Raw genomic sequence first — 21,526 nt, forward strand, 5'->3', positions numbered from 1 at the left:
AAAGCAAACTGAAATCTTGCCTGCTGTATTAAATAAAGCATGATTCACTAAAATAGCAGGCATGTGATCAGCCTGTGTGTGATATCTGTGCATAATGCATATGTTCATTATAAATGCTTACATTTTGACTGTTGCAAAAACAACAGTTGATGGACAAAATGCAGAACAATGTCATACATTCACCCCGGTACAGAGATCTGGACCTAAATCCATCGTTTTTTTGCTCATCATGCCATTCCAGTTTGAACCCAGCCATATGCAAATCAGTCTTGACCCTGTGCCTCATGGGAACAGTCTAGCCCGAACTGCCGAGCCAGGTCCTCCCTGGACTGGAAACAAGCCTCCTAGGACCGGTTTCGGGGTTTCACCCCTCTTCAGACAGGATAGCTTGATTCCAGTGGCATGGAGAGCACGGGACCCACGTCTGGGCATACCCGTACCACTCGGGGTGACAAATGCAAAAACAACAGTTGATGGACAGAATGCAGAACAATGTCATACATTCACCCCAGTACAACCATCTGGGCCTAAAGTCATCGTTTTTTTGCTCATCATGCCATTCCAATTTGAACCCAGCCATATGCAAATCAGTCTTGACCCTGTGCCTCATGGGAACAGTCCAGCCCAAACTAGTCCTCTCTGGACTGGAGACAAGCATCCTAGGACCGGTTTCGGGGTTTCACCCCACTTCAGCCATGATAGCTTGATTCCAGTGACATGGAGAGCACAGGACCCACATCTGGGCATACCCGTCCCACTTCGACTGTGAGTGAAACTGTGAGCGCATCCAGAAGAGACCTGGCGCATGCAATGCAAATTTTGTTACACCAACAAAGAAGCAACTTTTGGGTCATTAACAAACATTTAAAATCCATATACCACTACTAACTTATACAAAAGGGATCTCCTTTAAGTTACCCTTGGATGTAAACGATGTCTTACAATAATTGAAAGCCAAGAGTGCCTTTTCTTTGCACCAATAAGTGTTCTATTTCTCTGGGATGCATTAAACAACAAGGATATTCTATACCAGTTCTAGGCACATCTGTTTGCTAGGATGCACCCGCACTACTGTGATAAAATTATTCATGAAGGTTTTTTTTTTTAATTTAAATTGTTTATTACAAGCATATGGCAGTCACGTTTAGGGGGCACAATGATTTTTTGGGCATATGGTTGCAACAAGACAACAATCGCACCAATATGCAAAGGCCAGAACTATGGGTTTTACGAATGCTTGTTTCTGGATGGGAGGACCTGGTAACTATTAAAAAATGTCAAAAGGTGCCAAGGCCAGAAATTGCATTAGAAAAAGTTACAATTACAAGATTCCTGAAAACGATGTACATTAGTTCTCATTACACGTGAATACTACACGTAATTACAAATATAAAAGCATATTACGCAAGAGTGATGGGAAACGCAGGTGAACTGCCAATAAACAGCTGCCTTTGGACTTGTCCAAGCCCAACTTCCAGTTTAGTCTCATATCTTTGTGAATCGCACTCCGAGTATCTGCTTTCAATATTAACTGACACTTAACTCCATCCATAACCTCAGCGTAAGATCCCCTGAAATGCATGACTGACAGAACGTTGCCAAACCCCACACAAATCATGAGATGTCCAAGTGGAAGGGTGGTTCACTCATAGTGACACTGCCCCTTGAATGCACACGCCGCGTCCGTTGTTTACAACCGCAGCCAATGCTCACGGTGGGCGCCGCTAAATATGGATCTGGCATCGCTGTGAGATCCGCGGAACCTTTACACACCAGCGGCCAGTTCAATGAACGCGCCATCATGTCTCCCATAATGAACCGTGCGCTGACCCAGCCGTAAATGAACGGACTGCAAATCACCGCGTCTTAACAGCAGGATAACCCACCGACTGGAAACAAAGGGTCCTGCAATGTACACCGTGAGGTAATAATGTATGTCCTTCGGACACACTGCTATTTATGCCGGTGAAATCTAATTGAAAGCACACCTCTTGGAAGCAAGCCTTTGCTTACATGAAGAGGGCATGAAATCATTCACTAGTTGACTGAGATCGTCGAACAGTGCCAGACTGAGTTTATTTCACATGCCATTTCGGTTTATTGTAAATAGGTGCACGAGGAAAATACAGACACTATGTTCTCAGTACTGTCAACCATGAATGGCTGAAGCACTTTTTAAAGCACACTGCCACCTACAAACGGATATCTAAGGACAAGCTCTCGCCACTATGCAACGAGAGATGCTTATTTACATTGCGCTTTCTCCGTAATAAAAAAACAAAGTGCCTACACGGAGTAATGAAGGAGAGAGTGACACTCCGCCAGTGAAAGATCCAGTCCGGGTGGGCGTGGCTAAAACTGGACAGGGTGGTAACGAGGAGGGACTAAAAAGCTTCACTTACAATGTGAAGGCAGCGTTTAGCATGGAGGATGACACAAGCCAATATAAACAGGGGGCGGTGCCTACACTCCGCTTCTGAAAGTGAATTGAGCACGAGAAGCCTCGCAGCTGCGAGCAGCGTGCATGCGCTGCAACACAGGTGTGCGAGACCTAAAAATGGCGTACATGTTCGTTTGTACTGGCAATAAGGGAACTGACCAGCACAGGGGCATAACTGCTCATACAGAGATGTCCTCACATGTAGCATATCGCACCCTGCTGTGGGGTGACTTCTAAATATTACATGCAGTGTTAGGGGGCATTGCACACATGGATGATGTTGTGTTTGCACTTTTGTCTGCACCACGATGCAGCTTGCAGTGGCAGTTTGCATGAGCTTGGCGAGGAATCCTTTAGACTGGCACAATTCATGCTGCAACCCTTAGGGACCCTCATTTGAGACTCGGGCCCTACCAGGGGTGCCATTTGCTAGGGACTTAGAGAAGGTACTATAGGTATTGGCAATTGGGGGAAACAGTTGCACAGTTTTGGGAAAGAGATCTGACATTGGGGACCTAATTAGAAGGAACCCAGTGCACTTCCAGACAAAATCACATCATGTATTAGGCAAAAAGTAGGGGGTGACCATGTCAACAAAGGGCACTTTCCTACAGAGGAATACTGAGAAAATGGTCTTGCTCCAAGTATCTGGTTCTATTCCTGGAGTAATTCTCTCTCATGCTGTGTTTTTTTTTTTTTTAAAGAGGGGTGATCTCTTGTGGGAATACACTATAAAGTTCTGTTTGAATAGTATCAGGCCCTGGACTTTACTGCACGCTAAACTATCACCCTTAGGTATTTCTTCCTGTTAAAGATACATTACTAGACTATCAGACTGAATATCAGAGGTGAGTAGCTGTTGCAATTTAAATAGCGATTGAAATCTTCCACAAGTGAGGGAGATCGAGTTCATCTGTATATAAATCTGTGTAATACGGTGTGAATAAATAAAGGTGCAATATCTTCTGTTCCAAAGCTGAATGTGGCCCCCATAATTAAATCGGCTGTATCTTTTGACCATCTCAAAAATCTGAGTATTTTGTTTTAATGCATGGTGCACAATACTGGCAAGATTTAAAGTCTTAATATGACCTTTTATTACACCAATTTGCTGGTAAATACATTTTTTCAGGTCGGAATCGACAAACCAAGTCTGATCCCCTTGCTTATTTGCTTTACTGCATTACATTTAAACATTCTGTAAATAAAACGGTCTTCCATCTATAGAATGACAAAACATAATAGAGGTCATGATCCAGCATGCAATAGCTTGTTTTGACAAAGACTGGCCTTTACTGAATTTCTAAAATATACAAATAACCAACCCCAATTTCTAAAGCCTTTTGTCTATATAAATGTTTAGGCTTCTCTTTGTGTCAGAATCGAGAAGTTATCTTGCAAGTGAAGTTGGTGGCCGAAAATAGAGGGTTAACAAGCATTTGCAATGCAATAGGTCTCATTTGTGAGAGTTAGAGCTATTGGCATTGTAAATGACAATGTATTTTACCCACATGCTTTTGTTTGGAGTGGAGTGGATGTATGTGGTGTGAAGTTGAATTATGTGGGCTGAATTGGAATTGTTAGTTGTCGAATTGTGTGGGGTGGAATTATTTGGTGTGTAGTGTATTTGTGTAGTAGAATGATATGGCATGGTGAATAGATAGGGGTGAGAGCTGCACAGAATAGATAGAAAGGTAGATAGAGAGGGATGTGTAGTTTGTGCACAAAGTGGTAAAGGAACTCCAGACAGAGCAGCAGAAAGAGTATGTGAGAAAGAGAGAAAGAAGGGGAGAGCAGGAAAAAGATGCAAAAAGATGTACACAGAAGACACCCAAGAAGAGTATGAGAGCATGGGTTTGAGGGTCAGAAATCTTTAAAGGGTATGGGAAAGAACTGTGCTTGAAAACCTGAAGTGAACCACATGAGAGGCAGAAAGAGTGTGTGAGAGAGCGAGAGAGAAGTGTTAGAGAATATGAGAGTGTGAGGGATGAATGCGAGGGGCACCAGTGGGTGAAGGAGTGAGGTGGACCAGTGCACAGGACAAGGATGTATAGGAAGGTAGCATGTGTTAGCAGGCAGTATAGAGAGGAGACAGGGAGATGACAGGGTTGGCGGAAGTGTGATGTGGAATTGTATGTTACGGAATTGTGTTTCGTAGTGTGAAGTTGTGTAGAGAAAATATGTGGCATGGTGTGCTGTGGAATTATGTGGATAGTAATTAAATGGTCTTAACTGTACTGAAATTATGTAGAGTGCGGTTGTGTTATGGAGTTAAATATGTGGAATGGTGTTGTGGAGTGGCATGTTGTGGAGTTGAATTATGTGGTGCGCTGTTAAGTTTTGTGGTTTGATGTGGAAATCTGTGGTGTAGATTGGAGGTATGTGTCTTTTGTGCAATTGCGTTGTGTAGTTAAAATAGGTGTTTGGTGTGGAATTATGTGTAGTGTTTTGGAAATGTGGGGAGTTGAACTGTGTGGTGTTGAGTGAAATTATGCTGATTGGCTAGCTCTGTAGTGCCTTGGCACCAACAACTGACATAGTACGAACTACTAAATGAATATTTGTAAATTTGCTTTCTCTCAAATCGTAAGATAATATAGAAGGTAGGCCTGGAAGAAATATGCCAATGGGAAATAAAATTACATTAATGGAAATAATGTATGTTGTTAACAGGAACATTTGGTATTAAGCAACTGGCAGTTTGTGCCTCATGTTTTAATTACTATAATTTATATAAAGTAAATTCTGGCAACTTGTAACACAGCCTATTGCAACAGCATCCATAAAAAAGAAGCCCAAAAAGCACCTCTAAACAAATACCATATCCTCAGAAGTATTTTGACAGAACTCTGTTCAAGAATGTACACGGCTTGAACCTCCCAAACTGACAGCAACAGCAGATATGTAACTACAGTGCAAAGATATAAGGAGACGTGTAAGCTGTCAGCACAGAAGACGGTGGTCCATGTCCACAGCAAAAGATGCTGCTATTGATTATACAAACAAATGTGTCCTGTAAATGTGTTGTTATGAAAAACAACTTGCTGTATGTGGGAGCCGGCCTCGTGGCGTGGTCCTGTTCCCCCTCGCTAAGCCGCACGAGGTCCCATGCACCTCGGGACTCCTCCATTTTGGATTATACGTCACTCCACGTCACCACCTGCGTGACCCCGCATCACCCGGCCTCTGTCCCAGCGAGGCCCGACATCGAGGCGCCAACCCCTGGCCCGGGGGATACCACGTGAACCCTTCCTACTCCCGGCGGAGGGCAGTATCGATGGGACCCCCAACCGTCCTTCCACACCGAGGTGCGATCGCCCCACAGCTCTCTGGGGCCTGGCGCCTCTCCTGCTGGGCGTCTGGCCGCTCCCTACCTGGCCTCTCCGCCCCCTCCGGGCGCAAGGGTCCGGACATCAAAGGGCTCCAGTCCTATATCTGGGGCGACCCGACAACAGGACTACAGTTGTATCCCGGAGTCAAGAGCCCTGCTGATCGGATCGCGGCTGACCCTACGGAAGAAGACTTATCCTGAACCCACACTCTGAGCCCTGTTGACGACGTCGCGGCTCCACCGTGCTTAAAGACCTTCACGAACCTTTGGGGCCCTGCTGACGCCGTCGCGGCCCCACCTTGTTGAACCTTACCATCAGAGCCCAGCTGACCTCGTCGCGGCTCGTCCGAAGCGGACCTACCACCGGAGCCCTGCTGACTGTGTCGCGGCTCGACCCAAGCGGAACTACCACCCGAGCCCTGCAGACGTCGTCGCGGCTCCCCACGTCCGAGCCGCTCTGAGACCAGCACTCAAGGTCGGGCGCAGAGCCCTCCCGTACCTGGTTGGTACTAAGACTGTCCCGCTACCCTATCCCCCTTACAGACATTGAGACTCTTACTGGATCCCTCGATCCCGCTGTAAATATTGAGCGTACTACTTTTGATAAAGAACCAAGTCAAGCAACTGATACTGAGTCCTGTGTGGTGGTGTTACTGGGCCTAGTGCGATCATAGGAGAAGGACCTCCCCGAAGGGGGCTTCTCAGCGGTGCTCGGCTATACCTTTGCGGTAGGAAGGTGCCCCGGAATAGTCTTCCCGACTCCCCGGTGGTCCTCCCTCCAACATTTGGTGGCCAGCGACGGGATCCGAGCCAGACGCAATCGTACAGGCAAGTAACGCACCCACTACCTAACCGGACAGAAAGAAAAGGGAACCATGGAAGGCCAAGAAGCGACCGTGGCCGCAACCTTCCAGCCGGAAAGGTTGGAAGAATACACCCACAAAGAACTGAAACAATTCTGCAAGGACAAAGGGATCCCAACCACAGGATTGGGGACCAAGGAAGAAATGCAGAAAGCCCTGAAAGCCTAGACAGAACCCGAGACCACTCCACCCCGAGCCGAAGGGACCTCGACCCGGGACGGAAACCTGCCGACCCCAACCCCGACAGATGGGGGGCGAACCGTCCCAGAAACCAGCCTTTCCCACGAAGAAATGCGAGAACGGGAGAGGGTCCGGACACACGAAATGGACCTCGCCCGACTCCGGCTGGACGGTGAGCTCCTACTGGCGGAGAAGAAAATAGCCTTGGAGCAACTACGGCTGCAAGAAGAAATCGAGGAAAAGAAACGGCATCGGGAACTAGAGGAGAGACGGCTAACCCTCGAGCACGAGAGGAGCCTTAAAGAACTGGAACTAAAAGCTAAAACGGGGGAGACCAGCAACCCGGGAGCCCGGGACGCTCTGCCCGTGACCGAGCCAAAGGTTCACATCCCCAAGGATGTCGTCAAGGAGTACTATAAAAATGACGACATCCAGCAATGGTTCCGAGCGTACGAAGTAGCCATGACCTCCCATCGGGTACCCCGGAAGGATTGGGGTGCCGGCCTATGGGGGAGGTTCCTCAGCGAGGGCCGGGATACCCTGCTGCAACTCCCCGACGCGGTGATGACATCATACGACCACATGAAAGAAGCCCTACTCACACGCTACGGACTATCAGCCGAGATGTACCGGCAGCGCTTCCGGGACTGCAAGAAGCTCCCCGGTACCACATGGGTCGAATACGTGGACTTCTTCAGCCGAGCGTTGGAAGGATGGATAAAAGGAAGCAAGGTCACCTCATACAATGAACTGTTCGACCTCATTGTCTGGGAGCACCTCGCCAACAACTGCTTTGTTGAACTAAGGCAACACCTCCTGGACAGTAAACTGACCGAGCCCCGGAAGCTCGCCGCCGAAGCAGACCGATGGGTCAACACCCGGGTCCCCCGGAACCCAGTGGGGGACTACCAACGGAGTACCACGGGACCTCCCCGCCAGCGAGGCGGAGGAGGGGGGTCCCACCGCAGTCGAGAATTCCCGGCTGGGCCGCCCAGAAGCCCGCCACGAGGCCAAGCCACCAACCACACTTCCCCGACCATGGGCCGAAGGGGGACCCCTATCGCACGGCCTGGACCACGACCGACAGTGACCTGCTTCGGCTGTCAGCAGACCGGCCACTATGCGAGCGACCCGGCCTGCCCCGTGAACCGACGGAACGGGACCGCTGGGCCCCCTCCCCGACAAATAGCCGCCGCAGCCCTGGGGGAGGGAGAAGACGAGGAGGAAAACCACGGCGACGGGTCCCCCGAGTGGGAACCAGCTGCCATGTCGCTTGTATGCCTGGGCTCCCGAGAAATGGTGCCCCGAGCTGCCATCCCAAGCAACACCCAGAAGTACCAACAGTGGGTCAACATCAATGGACGACGGGCCGAGGCCCTCCGGGACACTGGGGCCAGTGTGACCGCTGTCCGCTGCCACCTGGTGACCCCCGAACAAATTCTGCCGCATGTCCTATGCCCTGTCTGGACCGCGGACAACACCGAGAGCATGTGCTGGATGGCCAGGATCCCCTTCGAGTGGGGAGGGGTGTCCAGCACCCTAAAAGTAACTGTCCGCGACGACGCCCCCGTGGACTGCCTCCTGGGGAATGACCTAGAGAGCTCACCCTGGGCCCAGGTGGAACACCGAGAGCATCTGGGGATGCTAGGACTGCCCGAGTGGGCCTGCGCCACCACCCGGTCCATGACCGCCCAACCAGCCGCTGCCGCGGCCCCCGACAAGCCGATGGGCACCGAACTATCACCCTCCTCCGGCACGGAGGAACCTGCCGAGGAGGCCGGACCATCCGAACTTTCTCCCGACGAGGCCGCCTCCCTCAGCGAGATCCCCGAGCTGGCCCAGTGGCGCCACGACGGGGGCCCCACCCGCGAGCAATTCCAGCAAGAGCAGAAGGCCTGCCCGTCCCTCGAGGGGGCCCGACAGCAAGCGGCCGCCCAGGCTGCAGGGGACCCCACGGGAACCCACTGGGTCTATTGGGACAATGACTTACTGTATAGCGAGCAGAAAATCGCCGAACTAGGGGCCAGCAGGGTGCTGGTGGTCCCCCTCCGATTTCGAGAGTTCCTCCTGAACCTGGCACATGACGTGCCCCTCGCCGGACACCTCGGGCGGGACAAAACTTACAGCCGCCTAGTGACCCATTTCTATTGGCCCCGAATGAGAAGAGACGTGGACCATCACTGCCGGTTCTGCCCGACCTGCCAGGCTAGCGGGAAGACTGGGGGTCGAGTGAAAGCCCCCCTACAACCGTTTCCAGCCGTCCACACCCCGTTCGAACGAGCGGGGATCGACATCGTGGGGCCCCTCGACCCCCGAACCGCCCTGAGACACCGCTTCATCCTAGTACTGCTCGACCACGCCACCCGATACCCCGAGGCCGTCCCACTCCGCACCGTGACAGCTCCAGTGGTGGGCCGGGCCCTGATAGGCATCTTCTCCAGGGTGGGGTTCCCCCGAGAAGTGGTGAGCGACAGGGGTACGAACTTTATTTCCAAGTACATGAGATCCCTATGGCAACAATGTGAGGTCACCTATAAGTTCACCACCCCTTACCACCCCCAGGGGAACGGACTGGTCGAGCGGTTCAACAGAACCCTGAAGGGGATGATCAAGGGCCTGGAAGAGCCCCTGAGAAGGAGATGGGATGTCCTGCTACCCTGCCTCCTGTTCGCCTATCGGGAGGTACCACAGAAATCCCTGGGCTTCAGCCCCTTCGAACTATTGTATGGGCACCCCGTCCGAGGGCCCCTCAGCCTGGTCAAGGAGGGCTGGGAGGCGCAAGTCCAAAATGCCCCTCCCGACGTCTACCGGTACCTCCTGACCCTGCGGAACCAGACTCGGAAGTTCCGGGCCCTGGCGGAAGCCAACCTCGAAGCCAGCCAAGAAGACATGAAACGCTGGTATGACGAAAATGCCTCAACCATCGAGTTCAAGCCGGGCCAGCAAGTCTGGGTCATGTCACCCGTGGACCCCTGCGCCCTGCAGGACAAGTGGACCGGGCCCTTCAAGGTAGTTGAGAGGAAGAGCCCCGTCACGTACCTGGTCGACATGGAGTCCCCGAGGAACCCCCTCCGGGTCCTGCACGCCAACCGGCTCAAGCCCCACTTTGCCCGAACTGAACTAAGCCTGCTGCTGGCTACCGACGACGGGGGCGAAAGTGACTCCGAGCCCCTGCCCGACCTCCTGGGGTCCTCGAGCCAAGACGGCTCCTTGGAGGGCGTCCGCCTCTCCGTCACCCTGACACCAGAACAGCGCCATGACTGCCGGAAGCTGCTGCAACCCTTCGCTGCCCTCTTCTCTCTCACGCCCGGGGTGACCCCCTGGTGCGTCCACGACGTGGATACTGGGGACAGCCCCCCTGTGCGACACCGCGCTTACAGAGTACCTGACCGAGTCCGAGCCTACATACAGACCGAGGTCTCCAAGATGCTCGCCCTCCGAGTCATCGAGCCATCAGACAGCCCGTGGGCCAGCCCGGTGGTCTTGGTGCCGAAGGCCGCCGCCCCCGGCACTGCCCCGGAACTCAGATTTTGTGTCGACTACCGGGGCCTGAACGCAGTCACCAAGACCGATGCCCACCCCTTGCCACGAGCAGACAAGCTGATCGATCGCTTAGGGGCCGCCCGCTACCTAAGCACCTTTGATCTCACCGCTGGGTACTGGCAGATCAAGCTCACTCCCGGCGCCCAGGAACGATCCGCCTTTTCCACCCCCGATGGGCACTACCACTTCCGGGTAATGCCCTTCGGTATGAAGAACGCCCCAGCGACCTTTCAGAGGCTAGTAAACAAGGTCCTGGCCGGACTAGAAGCCTTCAGCAGGGCCTACCTCGACGACATTGCGGTCTTCAGCGACCACTGGGCCGCGCACCTAGGACACCTCGGGGAAGTCCTGGCCGCTCTCCAGAGAGCCGGACTCACAATCAAGGCCAGTAAATGCCAGACCGGTCAAGGATCTGTGACCTATCTGGGCCACCAGGTGGGGAGTGGCCAGGTGGCGCCCCTCCAGTTGAAGGTAGACGCCATCCAGGCGTGGGAGCCCCCCGCAACCCAAACCGCTGTCCGGGCCTTCTTAGGCCTCACAGGCTACTACCGACGATTCATTAAGGATTATGGCAGCATTGTGGGCCCCCTTACGGAGCTCACTTCCAAGAAACAGCCCAAGGCGGTGCACTGGACGCCCCGCTGTCAGACCGCTTTTGAGGCCCTCAAGGCGGCCATGTACGCTGCCCCTGTGCTAGAGGCCCCTGACTACAGCAAGGAATTTGTAGTCCAGACCGATGCCTCGGAGTACGGGGTCGGGGCGGTCCTCTCCCAGATGGACGCCGAGGGCCTCGACCGACCTGTGGCCTTTATCAGCCGCCGACTACTGCCGTGAGAACAGAGGTGGAGCACCATCGAGCGGGAGGCCTTCGCCGTGGTATGGGCTCTCAAGAAGCTCCGGCCCTACCTTTTCGGCACCCACTTCAGGGTCCAAACTGACCACCGGCCCTTGCGGTGGCTCATGCAAATGCAGGGCGAGAACCCCAAGTTGTTGCGATGGTCCATCTCACTGCAAGGGATGGACTTCACCGTGGAACACCGGCCCGGCAACGACCACGCCAATGCTGACGGCCTGTCCAGATTCTTCCGCCTCGGCGAGGAGAACCCCCAAGGAGATGGGTGACTCTCCCTGCCTTCAGCTGGGGGGGGGGACGCATGTGGGAGCCGGCCTCGTGGCGTGGTCCTGTTCCCCCTCGCTAAGCCGCACGAGGTCCCATGCACCTCGGGGCTCCTCCATTTTGGATTATACGTCACTCCACGTGACCACCTGCGTGACCCCGCTTCACTTGGCCTCTGTCCCAGCGAGGCCCGACATCGAGGCGCCAACCCCTGGCCCGGGGGATACCACGTGAACCCTTCCTACTCCCGGCGGAGGGCAGTATCGATGGGACCCCCAACCGTCCTTCCACACCGAGGTGCGATCGCCCCACAGCTCTCTGGGGCCTGGCGCCTCTCCTGCTGGGCGTCTGGCCGCTCCCTACCCGGCCTCTCCGCCCCCTCCGGGCGCAAGGGTCCGGACATCAAAGGGCTCCAGTCCTATATCTGGGGCGACCCGACAACAGGACTACAGTTGTATGCCGGAGTCAAGAGCCCTGCTGATCGGATCGCGGCTGACCCTACGGAAGAAGACTTATCCTGAACCCACACTCTGAGCCCTGTTGACGACGTCGCGGCTCCACCGTGCTTAAAGACCTTCACGAACCTTTGGGGCCCTGCTGACGCCGTCGCGGCCCGACCTTGTTGAACCTTACCATCAGAGCCCAGCTGACCTCGTCGCGGCTCGTCCGAAGCGGACCTACCACCGGAGCCCTGCTGACTGTGTCGCGGCTCGACCCAAGCGGAACTACCACCCGAGCCCTGCAGACGTCGTCGCGGCTCCCCACGTCCGAGCCGCTCTGAGACCAGCACTCAAGGTCGGGCGCAGAGCCCTCCCGTACCTGGTTGGTACTAAGACTGTCCCGCTACCCTATCCCCCTTACAGACATTGAGACTCTTACTGGATCCCTCGATCCCGCTGTAAATATTGAGCGTACTACTTTTGATAAAGAACCAAGTCAAGCAACTGATACTGAGTCCTGTGTGGTGGTGTTACTGGGCCTAGTGCGATCATAGGAGAAGGACCTCCCCGAAGGGGGCTTCTCAGCGGCGCTCGGCTATACCTTTGCAGTAGGAAGGTGCCCCGGAATAGTCTTCCCGACTCCCCGGTGGTCCTCCCTCCAACACTGTAGGACTCACATTCGGCCCCACACATGAAATACCAGCAAGGCCTTGAAGCTAACCTCTGAATCCTAAATGTCAAATGTAATTAAGAAGCAAGGGTAGCATTTGTCTAAGGCGCAGCCATGGTGCACTCGCTAGAACTATGTGGATCAAAATTCAGAAGAGATTAAATGTGAATACATTAGAAAATACAGGCTCGGTCACACGAAGTGTAAAGCACTCACGGGGCAACAGGTTTGTTGGCAGACATTTCTTTATAAGACGCGTTTCGGCGTGATGCCTTCATCAGTTACAAGAAATGTTGTATAGTCCCAGTCTGTTCATTGGTTGAAATACACTATTCTCAATCCTCATTGGATGTTCCCGGGCCAATGGCATGGCTGCTTGCCCTTCTCTTCCCAAATGCCATGATTTGTAATGCCACGCCCCCTTGGCCCCCGGGGTCACGCACCATGTCCCCCTCGCCAGCTGCTGCATCCGTGATGTGACCGCAGGCGTCGGTCAAATGGCTCGGCGTCCTCGGGCTTGTATAGATCGCAACCTGGTTGGTCGACGGTACACACAACGCAGCAGCGGTTCAAGCAGGTAAGAAATCACAGGCTCCAAGGTCCCACCATACTGCTGAACTCTTATGGCGGGTGCTGTAATTTGCGAGGTAGGAGTTCGCAATTAAAATTCAGGCTCGGTCACACGAAGTGTGAAGCACTCACGGGGCAACAGGTTCGTTGGCAGACATTTCTTTATAAGACGCGTTTCGGCGTGATGCCTTCATCAGTTACAAGAAATGTTGTATAGTCCCAGTCTGTTCATTGGTTGAAATACAATATTCTCAATCCTCATTGGATGTTCCCGGGCCAATGGCATGGCTGCTTGCACTTCTCTTCCGCAAATGCCATGATTTGTAATGCCACGTCCCTTGGCCCCCGGGGTCACGCACCATGTCCCCCTCGCCAGCTGCTGCATCCGTGATGTGACCGCAGGCGTCGGTCAAATGGCTCGGCATCCTCGGGCTTGTATAGCTCGCAACCTGGTTGGTCGACGGTACACACAACGCAGCAGCGGTTCATGCAGGTAAGAAATCACAGGCTCCAAGGTCCCACCATACTGCTGAACTCTTATGGCGGGTGCTGTAATTTGCGAGGTAGGAGTTCGCAATTAAAATTCAGGCTCGGTCACACGAAGTGTGAAGCACTCACGGGCAACAGGTTCGTTGGCAGACATTTCTTTATAAGACGCGTTTCGGCGTGATGCCTTCATCAGTTACAAGAAATGTTGTATAGTCCCAGTCTGTTCATTGGTTGAAATACAATATTCTCAATCCTCATTGGATGTTCCCGGGCCAATGGCATGGCTGCTTGCACTTCTCTTCCGCAAATGCCATGATTTGTAATGCCACGCCCCCTTGGCCCCCGGGGTCACGCACCATTAGAAAATAGCAAGGTTTTTATGTAAACTGTGATCAAAAAGTTTTGTTTTGGATTCTAGCATAGTCTCACGCAAAAAACGTGGCACAGTGTATACGTATGTGGGGGCATATTAACGAGCGGCAGCGATAATCATCGCTGGTCGCGCCTAGCGCAAGTTTCCCTATCACCAGCTATCGCTGGAATTCATCGCCAAGCTAGCGCTGTATTTACAACGCTCAGCGCATTGGCGATGAAAATTCCAGCGATAGCTGGGAAATGTCCCAACATCTCTGGAAAACCAATGATGTGCCCTGCAAAATAGCAATGACCTTGCTGATACGACCCTGTGGTCGTAACCCCACATTCCACCTCCCATGCAAAGTATGCCTAACACTGGATTTTAGCGGACGTTAAAATCCAGCGTTAATGGCCGGTTAGCGCAATTTTGTTTATCGCTACGCCGGCAGGGGAATTGTTGTAAATATAGCAAAGCTGCCTTGTAGTCTATTGAGGTACACCTACTTTGCATCTCATCAACGATGCGATGCAAAGCGGGTGCTAAATCACGGAAACACGCGCTAGCATGTCCTTGCAAATATTGTGATAAAATTATCGCCGCTTTTCGGCTGAAAAGCGGCGATAATTTTATCTCCCCCTCTTGTTGATATGCCCCGTACATTGTTAAACTTAAAGAGAAATTATGATAAAAGTAGAGAATAGGAAGGGCATACACACGTGTTTAACATATTCAAAAGCCATATAGAACGAAATATTCTCAACTGAACACATATTAGAAGTGTTTTTCTTAACCCATGATGCAGTTGAACATTTTATCAAAAAGAAAAAAAGCAATTAAGCTGAGGATGACATCAGCGAAAACTAGCATTAGAAAAAGCTATGCTTCTTAGGGCTTCCAATCTTCGTTTAATGATATCCTGCATTCCAGGCAAAGCAAATGTCAGAACCTGAGCAGGAAACACTGCAATGTCAAGCATAGCGCTTCAGATGGCAGCGTTGCTAAAAGCAGATTAAAAAACAATAACTGACCTCTAGCTAACGCATGGTGATGCCAAGATAGAATAAAAATAATACATATGTGTGGAGACCCACCAAAAACTATGCAATTGATCCTGCCAGCATTTTCCTACTGCTTATTGTTATACGTACACATTTGTATTTGACAACATGAAAACCTTTCCTCAGTCACATCAAACTTGTGGAGAATGAGTGTGACAAGCCCCTGCTTGACAGATGCGGCTGCTAATAAAAGGCTTGTTCAAAGGGCATTGTAGCTGCTATTTCCTAACCAAAACACACATAATTTGCAACAGCGGAGCTTACAGGGTGTGACTTAGCCAGTCCCATTTCTTTAACCATCCTGCAAGGGGTATTTCAAGTCGTATTCTCAAGCACAGCAAATTGGACTGCTGAATAAAGGGAGCGTGCAAAGGAGCACCACGGAGCAGTTTTCACAATGTTGTTAAATTACCTGCGACTCAGAAAAGCGTGCCAACACTAAAGATACCGGTATGCATTTGTTTGTCTTTTTCTATCTTGTAATAATTACTGGGAGGGTTCAAGTCGCCTATACATTTTAAAAATTGATAACCTGCTCTACCCTTACCACGAAAATAAATAAAATCAAGCAATACGATTGTGGAGCAGTGGCGCATTATAGATTAAACAAAACACAAACTCTGCTGAGAAGTGCTTGTCCTGAGAAAAACTAAATGAAAGTAGATACAACACAGCAATCGTGTCCTTGTGTAACGTAACTAGTGCACATGTAAAGTGCTCCAATACCTTTGTGTTGAATACGCGCTATACAAAACTGCAACAAAAACAAAAGAATCGTGTAGCGGGAGTCACGTTAACAGTGAAAACAAAATGCAGTGACCGCAGAAGCTTAAATGTAATAAAATGTAAAAATGAGAACAAGCGAAAGCCTCTGTAGCCCAATATATGCACTGAAACACCAATACATTTGAATAAAAACAGATAGCCTGCCTCATCCTCAACACTAAAATAAACAAAACCAAGCAAGGCGATCGTGGAGCGGGCGAGCGGTAAAGGTTAAACAAAACACGAACACTGCTGGGAAGTGCCCAACCTCAACAAAATAAAAAAAAGCAGATGAAGCACTGCAATCATGTAGCGGGGGCTGCGTTAACAATGAAAACAAGTGGGAGGGGTGGGGGGAGTGGACGCGTGCACACATAGGAGACAACTCTTGCAGCTGGGCGGGCTTGAGCCTTGATGCTTGACGAAGTAAACAAGTGGGAGGGGGGGAGGGGAGTGCACGCGCGCGCTAAGCAGCAGCTGTTTGCTCTTTATGTCGAGAGAGGAAAGCCAGATGGCGCCTCTGCTCGTAACTGTGCTCATAACCGCACGCTCTAGGCCACACAAAAAGCTGTGGTCTTCTTTTTAAAGCCCACTCACTAAATGTCTCGCCAGAGCAGCACATGCGCTGGCTCAGGCGAGACCTAAAAATACTTTGGGCATTTTTACGACTTTGGCAGTCTTGCAGCGGGCCGCTACGCCAGCGCCCCGCTGCGAGACTGCCAAAGCCATCTGTACACCGACCGCCAGATCATCCTGGTCTGGCGGGTGGTGCTTTGGTGGTCCCACGGCGGTGCCTTTCTAAGGCACATATCTAAGACTTAGAAAGGTACCGCAATGAGAGCACCAAAGCATGTTCCTGCACGGCATGGACAGTGCAGTTCAGGCCATGCAGAAACAGGGGGTGCATACAGACAGGGGGCACTCAATGTTCCCCCCTGCATGCACCCCATGGCCCAGAGGGAACCGGGGTCTCTGTAGGGCCCCCTTAGTTTCCTCACTGCCACACTTTTCATGTAAAGCTCACCGCCATGAAAACTGTGGCAGTGAGGAAACTTGTACTATGCTTGGCGTGCCGCAGCGACACTGCCAGCATTTTGTGGCTTCAGACTGCTGCGGGATCGCGGATCCGCAACAGTTGCAGCGGTCCTGTGGCGGTCCAAACAGCTAAGTTGTAATAGGGCGGGTGGACCGCCTGTCTGGCAATCCACAGACCACCACCGTGACTACAGCGCTTAGTGGTATCCATGAATTGCTGTGGGTGCTTTCAGGTTAAATAGTCAATTCACGCAAAGGATAACCCTGTCCTTGCAGAATCTGACGTGCAGCTCTTCAATTGAAAATATTTAAACTCTTGAACTATCCTGGATGATTCTACTATCATTAGAAATGTTGTGCTTCAAGAGAAAAATGGTTGAGAAATCCTGTAAACAGGCTTATATGGAGGTCCTGTCAATATTCCTAGAGCCCTATTCAAATCCAAGGAAAGAGCACATTTAGTCTCTGTGGGAAAGCAGTAATAACTCTACAATTTGTTATTACTTCTTTGTGAGACCATAGAACATTTGGCTGGCTTCGATACAGGGAACTAGATACCAGATAACTGTAACAAATAGGATAACATTTTGTGTTAACTGATGGCACATCAAATACTTTTGAGCATGCCCACATACAGATAAAAACAAAAATGTGAAGGAGCACAAGAATGTTTATCTGCATCAAAATGAATTCTATTGTGCAGTCTTTACAAGCCCAACGCGTGTCACACAGATGAGCTTCTACTTCAGTCCATGAGCCTTTAATGTGGATTATGCTCTGGTTGCCTTCAAAATGTGTCTGGCAAAATTCTAAGTCCTGAACAGGTATGCGGTAAGCTGAATGATTCACAATCATGGTGAAGTACCTGTCCTTCCCCTCGATCAGCAACTAAGGGACAGTTTCAACGATACTGGTGTGTTTGCCAACATACTACATAAATGTGCCTAGCACACGCTGATGCCACGAAGATGATAGTGCATTTAACTGTTTTCAACTTGTGAATGAGACAAGAGATTGTGAATGAAATGAAAAGCATAAGCAACTTTGCTTACTGGAGAATCAAACTTGCTCAAAAGTCACAGGAAACCATCCTCTGCTAGTGAAACATAGGCATTTCACATTGTAATAAATGAGAATCATATCTCATCCCTGAATGCACCATCGCTGGAAGATGAGTCTCAGCTGTCTGCTACCTTGTTCCAACCAGGACATGCACTCACTTGTCCCTGCTTCGGGCACCAAGCTACTGCTGAGAACCTTGGAGATGCTTGACTGACATTAAAATAGTGTGCTTGAGTGAACACTGCCCCAGCAGCTGAGCCTGTGTCTGGGATGTATGAGTGTGCCTGCTGTAAAATGTTGAACGTGGAGCGTGAATAGGATGATGCATGGATTCTTGGGGTCTGTGAGGTGAGGGGGAAGCCTGGCAGTTAAGAAATGAGGGATACTACTGTCATTGTACTCTTATAAATCCCACATTCATTCGTTCTACTCACTACAAATCTCTCCACCATTCCCTGATCTGTCCTTAAATAATTCTGAATTACCTAAAAACCACATGTGCATCCCTTGTGCTCCTCTTAAGCCTATCATTTATAACGTTTGTGTTACAAACTCATTAAAGATTGTGCACTCCATTTAACAGTCACTTCCTTTGAACCACTCATAATCCATTTAAACCACTCAGTAACTTCGTACAAAAACCCACAGGCAACCTTTGTGCTTGCTCCCTTTATCTCTTACTCATTATATATTCTTCCCTATAACCTCCTTTAATATTTATTGCATCTCTTTAAAACTCAAGATACATTCAATGTACTCCTCAGAGTCCACTCATACTCTCCTTGGATAACTCTTCAACCATAAACTCATTTTATCCCTCTTAAATCTGTTGCATATCATTTGAACTCTTCAAAAACCCATTCACAGCTTGTACAACTCTCATAGACTCAGGGTTTTTCCTATAAATTCCTGATATTGGATTAGTTCTTACTTTAAAGATGTTACACACTTATGTACACGTCATAAACTCCCCATATATCCCTTTAGCTTATTCTTCACACATACTCTCTTTAAACTTCTCATACATTCCCTGAACTCCTCTTAAACACCTCATACATTCCTTCTACCTAGCATACATTCCTCATTCTGTCTTTCAATCACTCATATATTGGTTAGATGCATTAGAAATCCATCATATAATCTGTGTACATCAACCCAACACACATTCACTATACTCTTTCTCAACCCTCTATTTATTCCTGGCACTCCCTATTTTCTTTACATTTTATTTTAATTGCTACATATATTTCAAATACTCCTTTGAAACTCCTGATGTGTTCCTTTTATTTGCTGGACTTTCTACAATCTGTTCACTCCTAATACATGTGCCACACAACATCTGCACAACTTTAAAAGACTCATACACTTTTAAAATTCGCATACATTCCCTGTGCTCTTTTAAAACCAGTACATTATTTTAGTCTTTTCACAATTCTAGCACTTCTTTTGAAACAGACATCTTCCTTTTACTCATTTACCCCCCCCCCCCCCCACCAATTGATTACGGGTTATACAAATAGATCCTGATGCATTGTATGTACATCTTCTAAACCCCTACTACAGCTGTCACCCTTTTTAAATCATTCATGCATTTCTTAAATCCCTTTGGAATCCCCTCAAACATCTTTATATTTCTCATAAAATCCTTCTGTTTTGGATGATGGAATTCAAACCCCTCATTCTATACACTCCTATAACACCTCGTGCATCACTTCAACTTATTGTAGAACCATCCGTACATTCTATGTACTCTTTTAAACCTTTATCCATTTTTTATACTCCTAGTAGAGGTTTAAAGCATTCCTGGTTCTCCTTTAGAATCCTCATACATATTGCTTCTAATATTTTGAAAAACCATTGAACTTTCCCTATACTACTTTTAATCACCTACAATCTCCGGGGCCACTTCCATTACTATCGTACATTCAGAGGCCTCATTTCTGTCATTCATCAGAAAAAATGGATCATGCATCACCCACTCTGTAGAGACGACATTGGCTCCCCCATTGAAGCTAGGTTTGATTGATTCTGAGATCTGAAATCTCACGGCTAATACCGATCCCCCATCTGACAAACTACTAAACATCTCAGGTGGTCAGAGAGGTCTAAAGAGCAAAAATTAATTATACCAGGAAACACAGAGATTCAAGAACTCCAAAGCATTAAGCAAACTGTCCCTGACCCTGCAACAGCCTTCTGGAACTCCAGTTAATTGAACAGCCCTCTCTTCTCTTTATATGTTCATGTTTTGTATTGAATTCGGAGTATGTTACCCAAAGTTATTGTTTTAACAGTGTAATGTTGTTATTGTTATTTCTGTACCTTCTGCTCAGTGTATTCTGTATGTTGTGCTCCTTACTTTCTTGTAAATTACACGAATACATTCTAGCCCAGAAGTACTCATTATATATATATATATATATACACACACACTGTGTTTTTTAAGCCCTCATACATTCCTTGTATTCAACTAGAACGCCTCACATATTGTTTTTTACATGCCTCATGGATACATGCTGCTCCTTTGGAGTCATCATACACTCATCATACTTCTTACATACACCTCAAGCCTTTATTGCTTGTAATCACTGTACACCCATTGGAATCTCTTAGGCATCTTATGAACAGATCATGTATCCCATGCAGTCATTATACGCCCGTCCTGAATTGCTTGATCTCCTTTCAAATGTTACCTGTACCCCTTTTCCCCCTCTTTACCTGCCCTTTTACTGCCGCCCCGAGTTTTGCTTCCTTTGCTTTTCTTGTACCCCTGTGCACAGCTGCGCCACTTGCATCTTATGGGCTCCTTTGACTCCCCTGAATATCCAAGACCCAGCGTTCTGTGTTGGCACTCTGCACATCTGACAGCCCCGTTTGGGGACAGCAAAAAAAAAAAAAAACTTTTCTAAGCAACGATTAAAAAGTGGTCGTTTTGCACTGACCGAAGTGTTTTACTGAAGGCGCAGTTCACGGCAACAAATCATGAATACCTGTGAACTCTTCGTTCCACTGACTATCGCTTTATATGTGTGCAACCTACTCATATGTATTGAAACAATGTACTCTTCAAAGCTTTTTACCCAAATAATGCTTCATACCTGCCGCTCCATCTCTTTCAGTGTGCTCCATTGACATCTTCCAGCTGAGTTATGCAAAGTGTGGAGCAGATTCGGATCCTGCACTTGCGCGCTGGATCTGCACAGCCAGACTTACGGAGAACTACGGGAATGCACAATCAGGTGGCCATCTTGGAATGGACCCTGGGTGTTTAAGGAAGTACGGTAATAACAATTTACGGTCATCTCTATCCTTCATCTCAGTATCCATGTTAAAGCGAGCTTAATTTTAACCAAATATTCACAATACAATAAATGTATGCAGTGTGTGTTACTTATATCAATTTAGATATATTTTATGTTTTTGATCATATATTTTTTACTTGTAAAAAACGTTCAATTGTAGACAGATGTGTTCGCTAGCACATGTATTTCGTCTTTCCAGTATGGTGCTACATGAACTTTCGATAAAATGTTGCTTGGGTTTTACCATATACATTGGAGAAGGTGATTCGTGCATGGCTTTGGTAGCTTAATTCAAGTGTTTGA

At 49.3% G+C, this 21,526-nt stretch overlaps 1 protein-coding gene across 2 annotated transcripts in view; it reads right to left on the reverse strand.

Annotated features, from left to right (window-relative positions):
* Positions 1-21,176, reverse strand: part of GGCX (gamma-glutamyl carboxylase) — a 255,538-nt gene extending 234,362 nt beyond the window's left edge. Inside the window, exon 1 of one of the 2 annotated variants that reach the window (XM_085634968.1) lies at positions 21,020-21,176. In XM_085634968.1, coding sequence (XP_085491094.1) covers positions 21,020-21,056 — 37 coding nt within the window. In that variant the 5' untranslated portion in view covers positions 21,057-21,176. Of the gene's footprint in view, positions 1-20,639; positions 20,661-21,019 lie in introns of those variants that run through there. The other variant, XM_085634969.1, reaches the window with a different exon arrangement.
* Positions 21,177-21,526: the final 350 nt, after the last annotated feature.

This window comes from Triturus cristatus, chromosome 11 (assembly GCF_964204655.1).
Source record: "Triturus cristatus chromosome 11, aTriCri1.1, whole genome shotgun sequence".
NCBI classification, from domain to species: domain Eukaryota; kingdom Metazoa; phylum Chordata; class Amphibia; order Caudata; family Salamandridae; genus Triturus; species Triturus cristatus.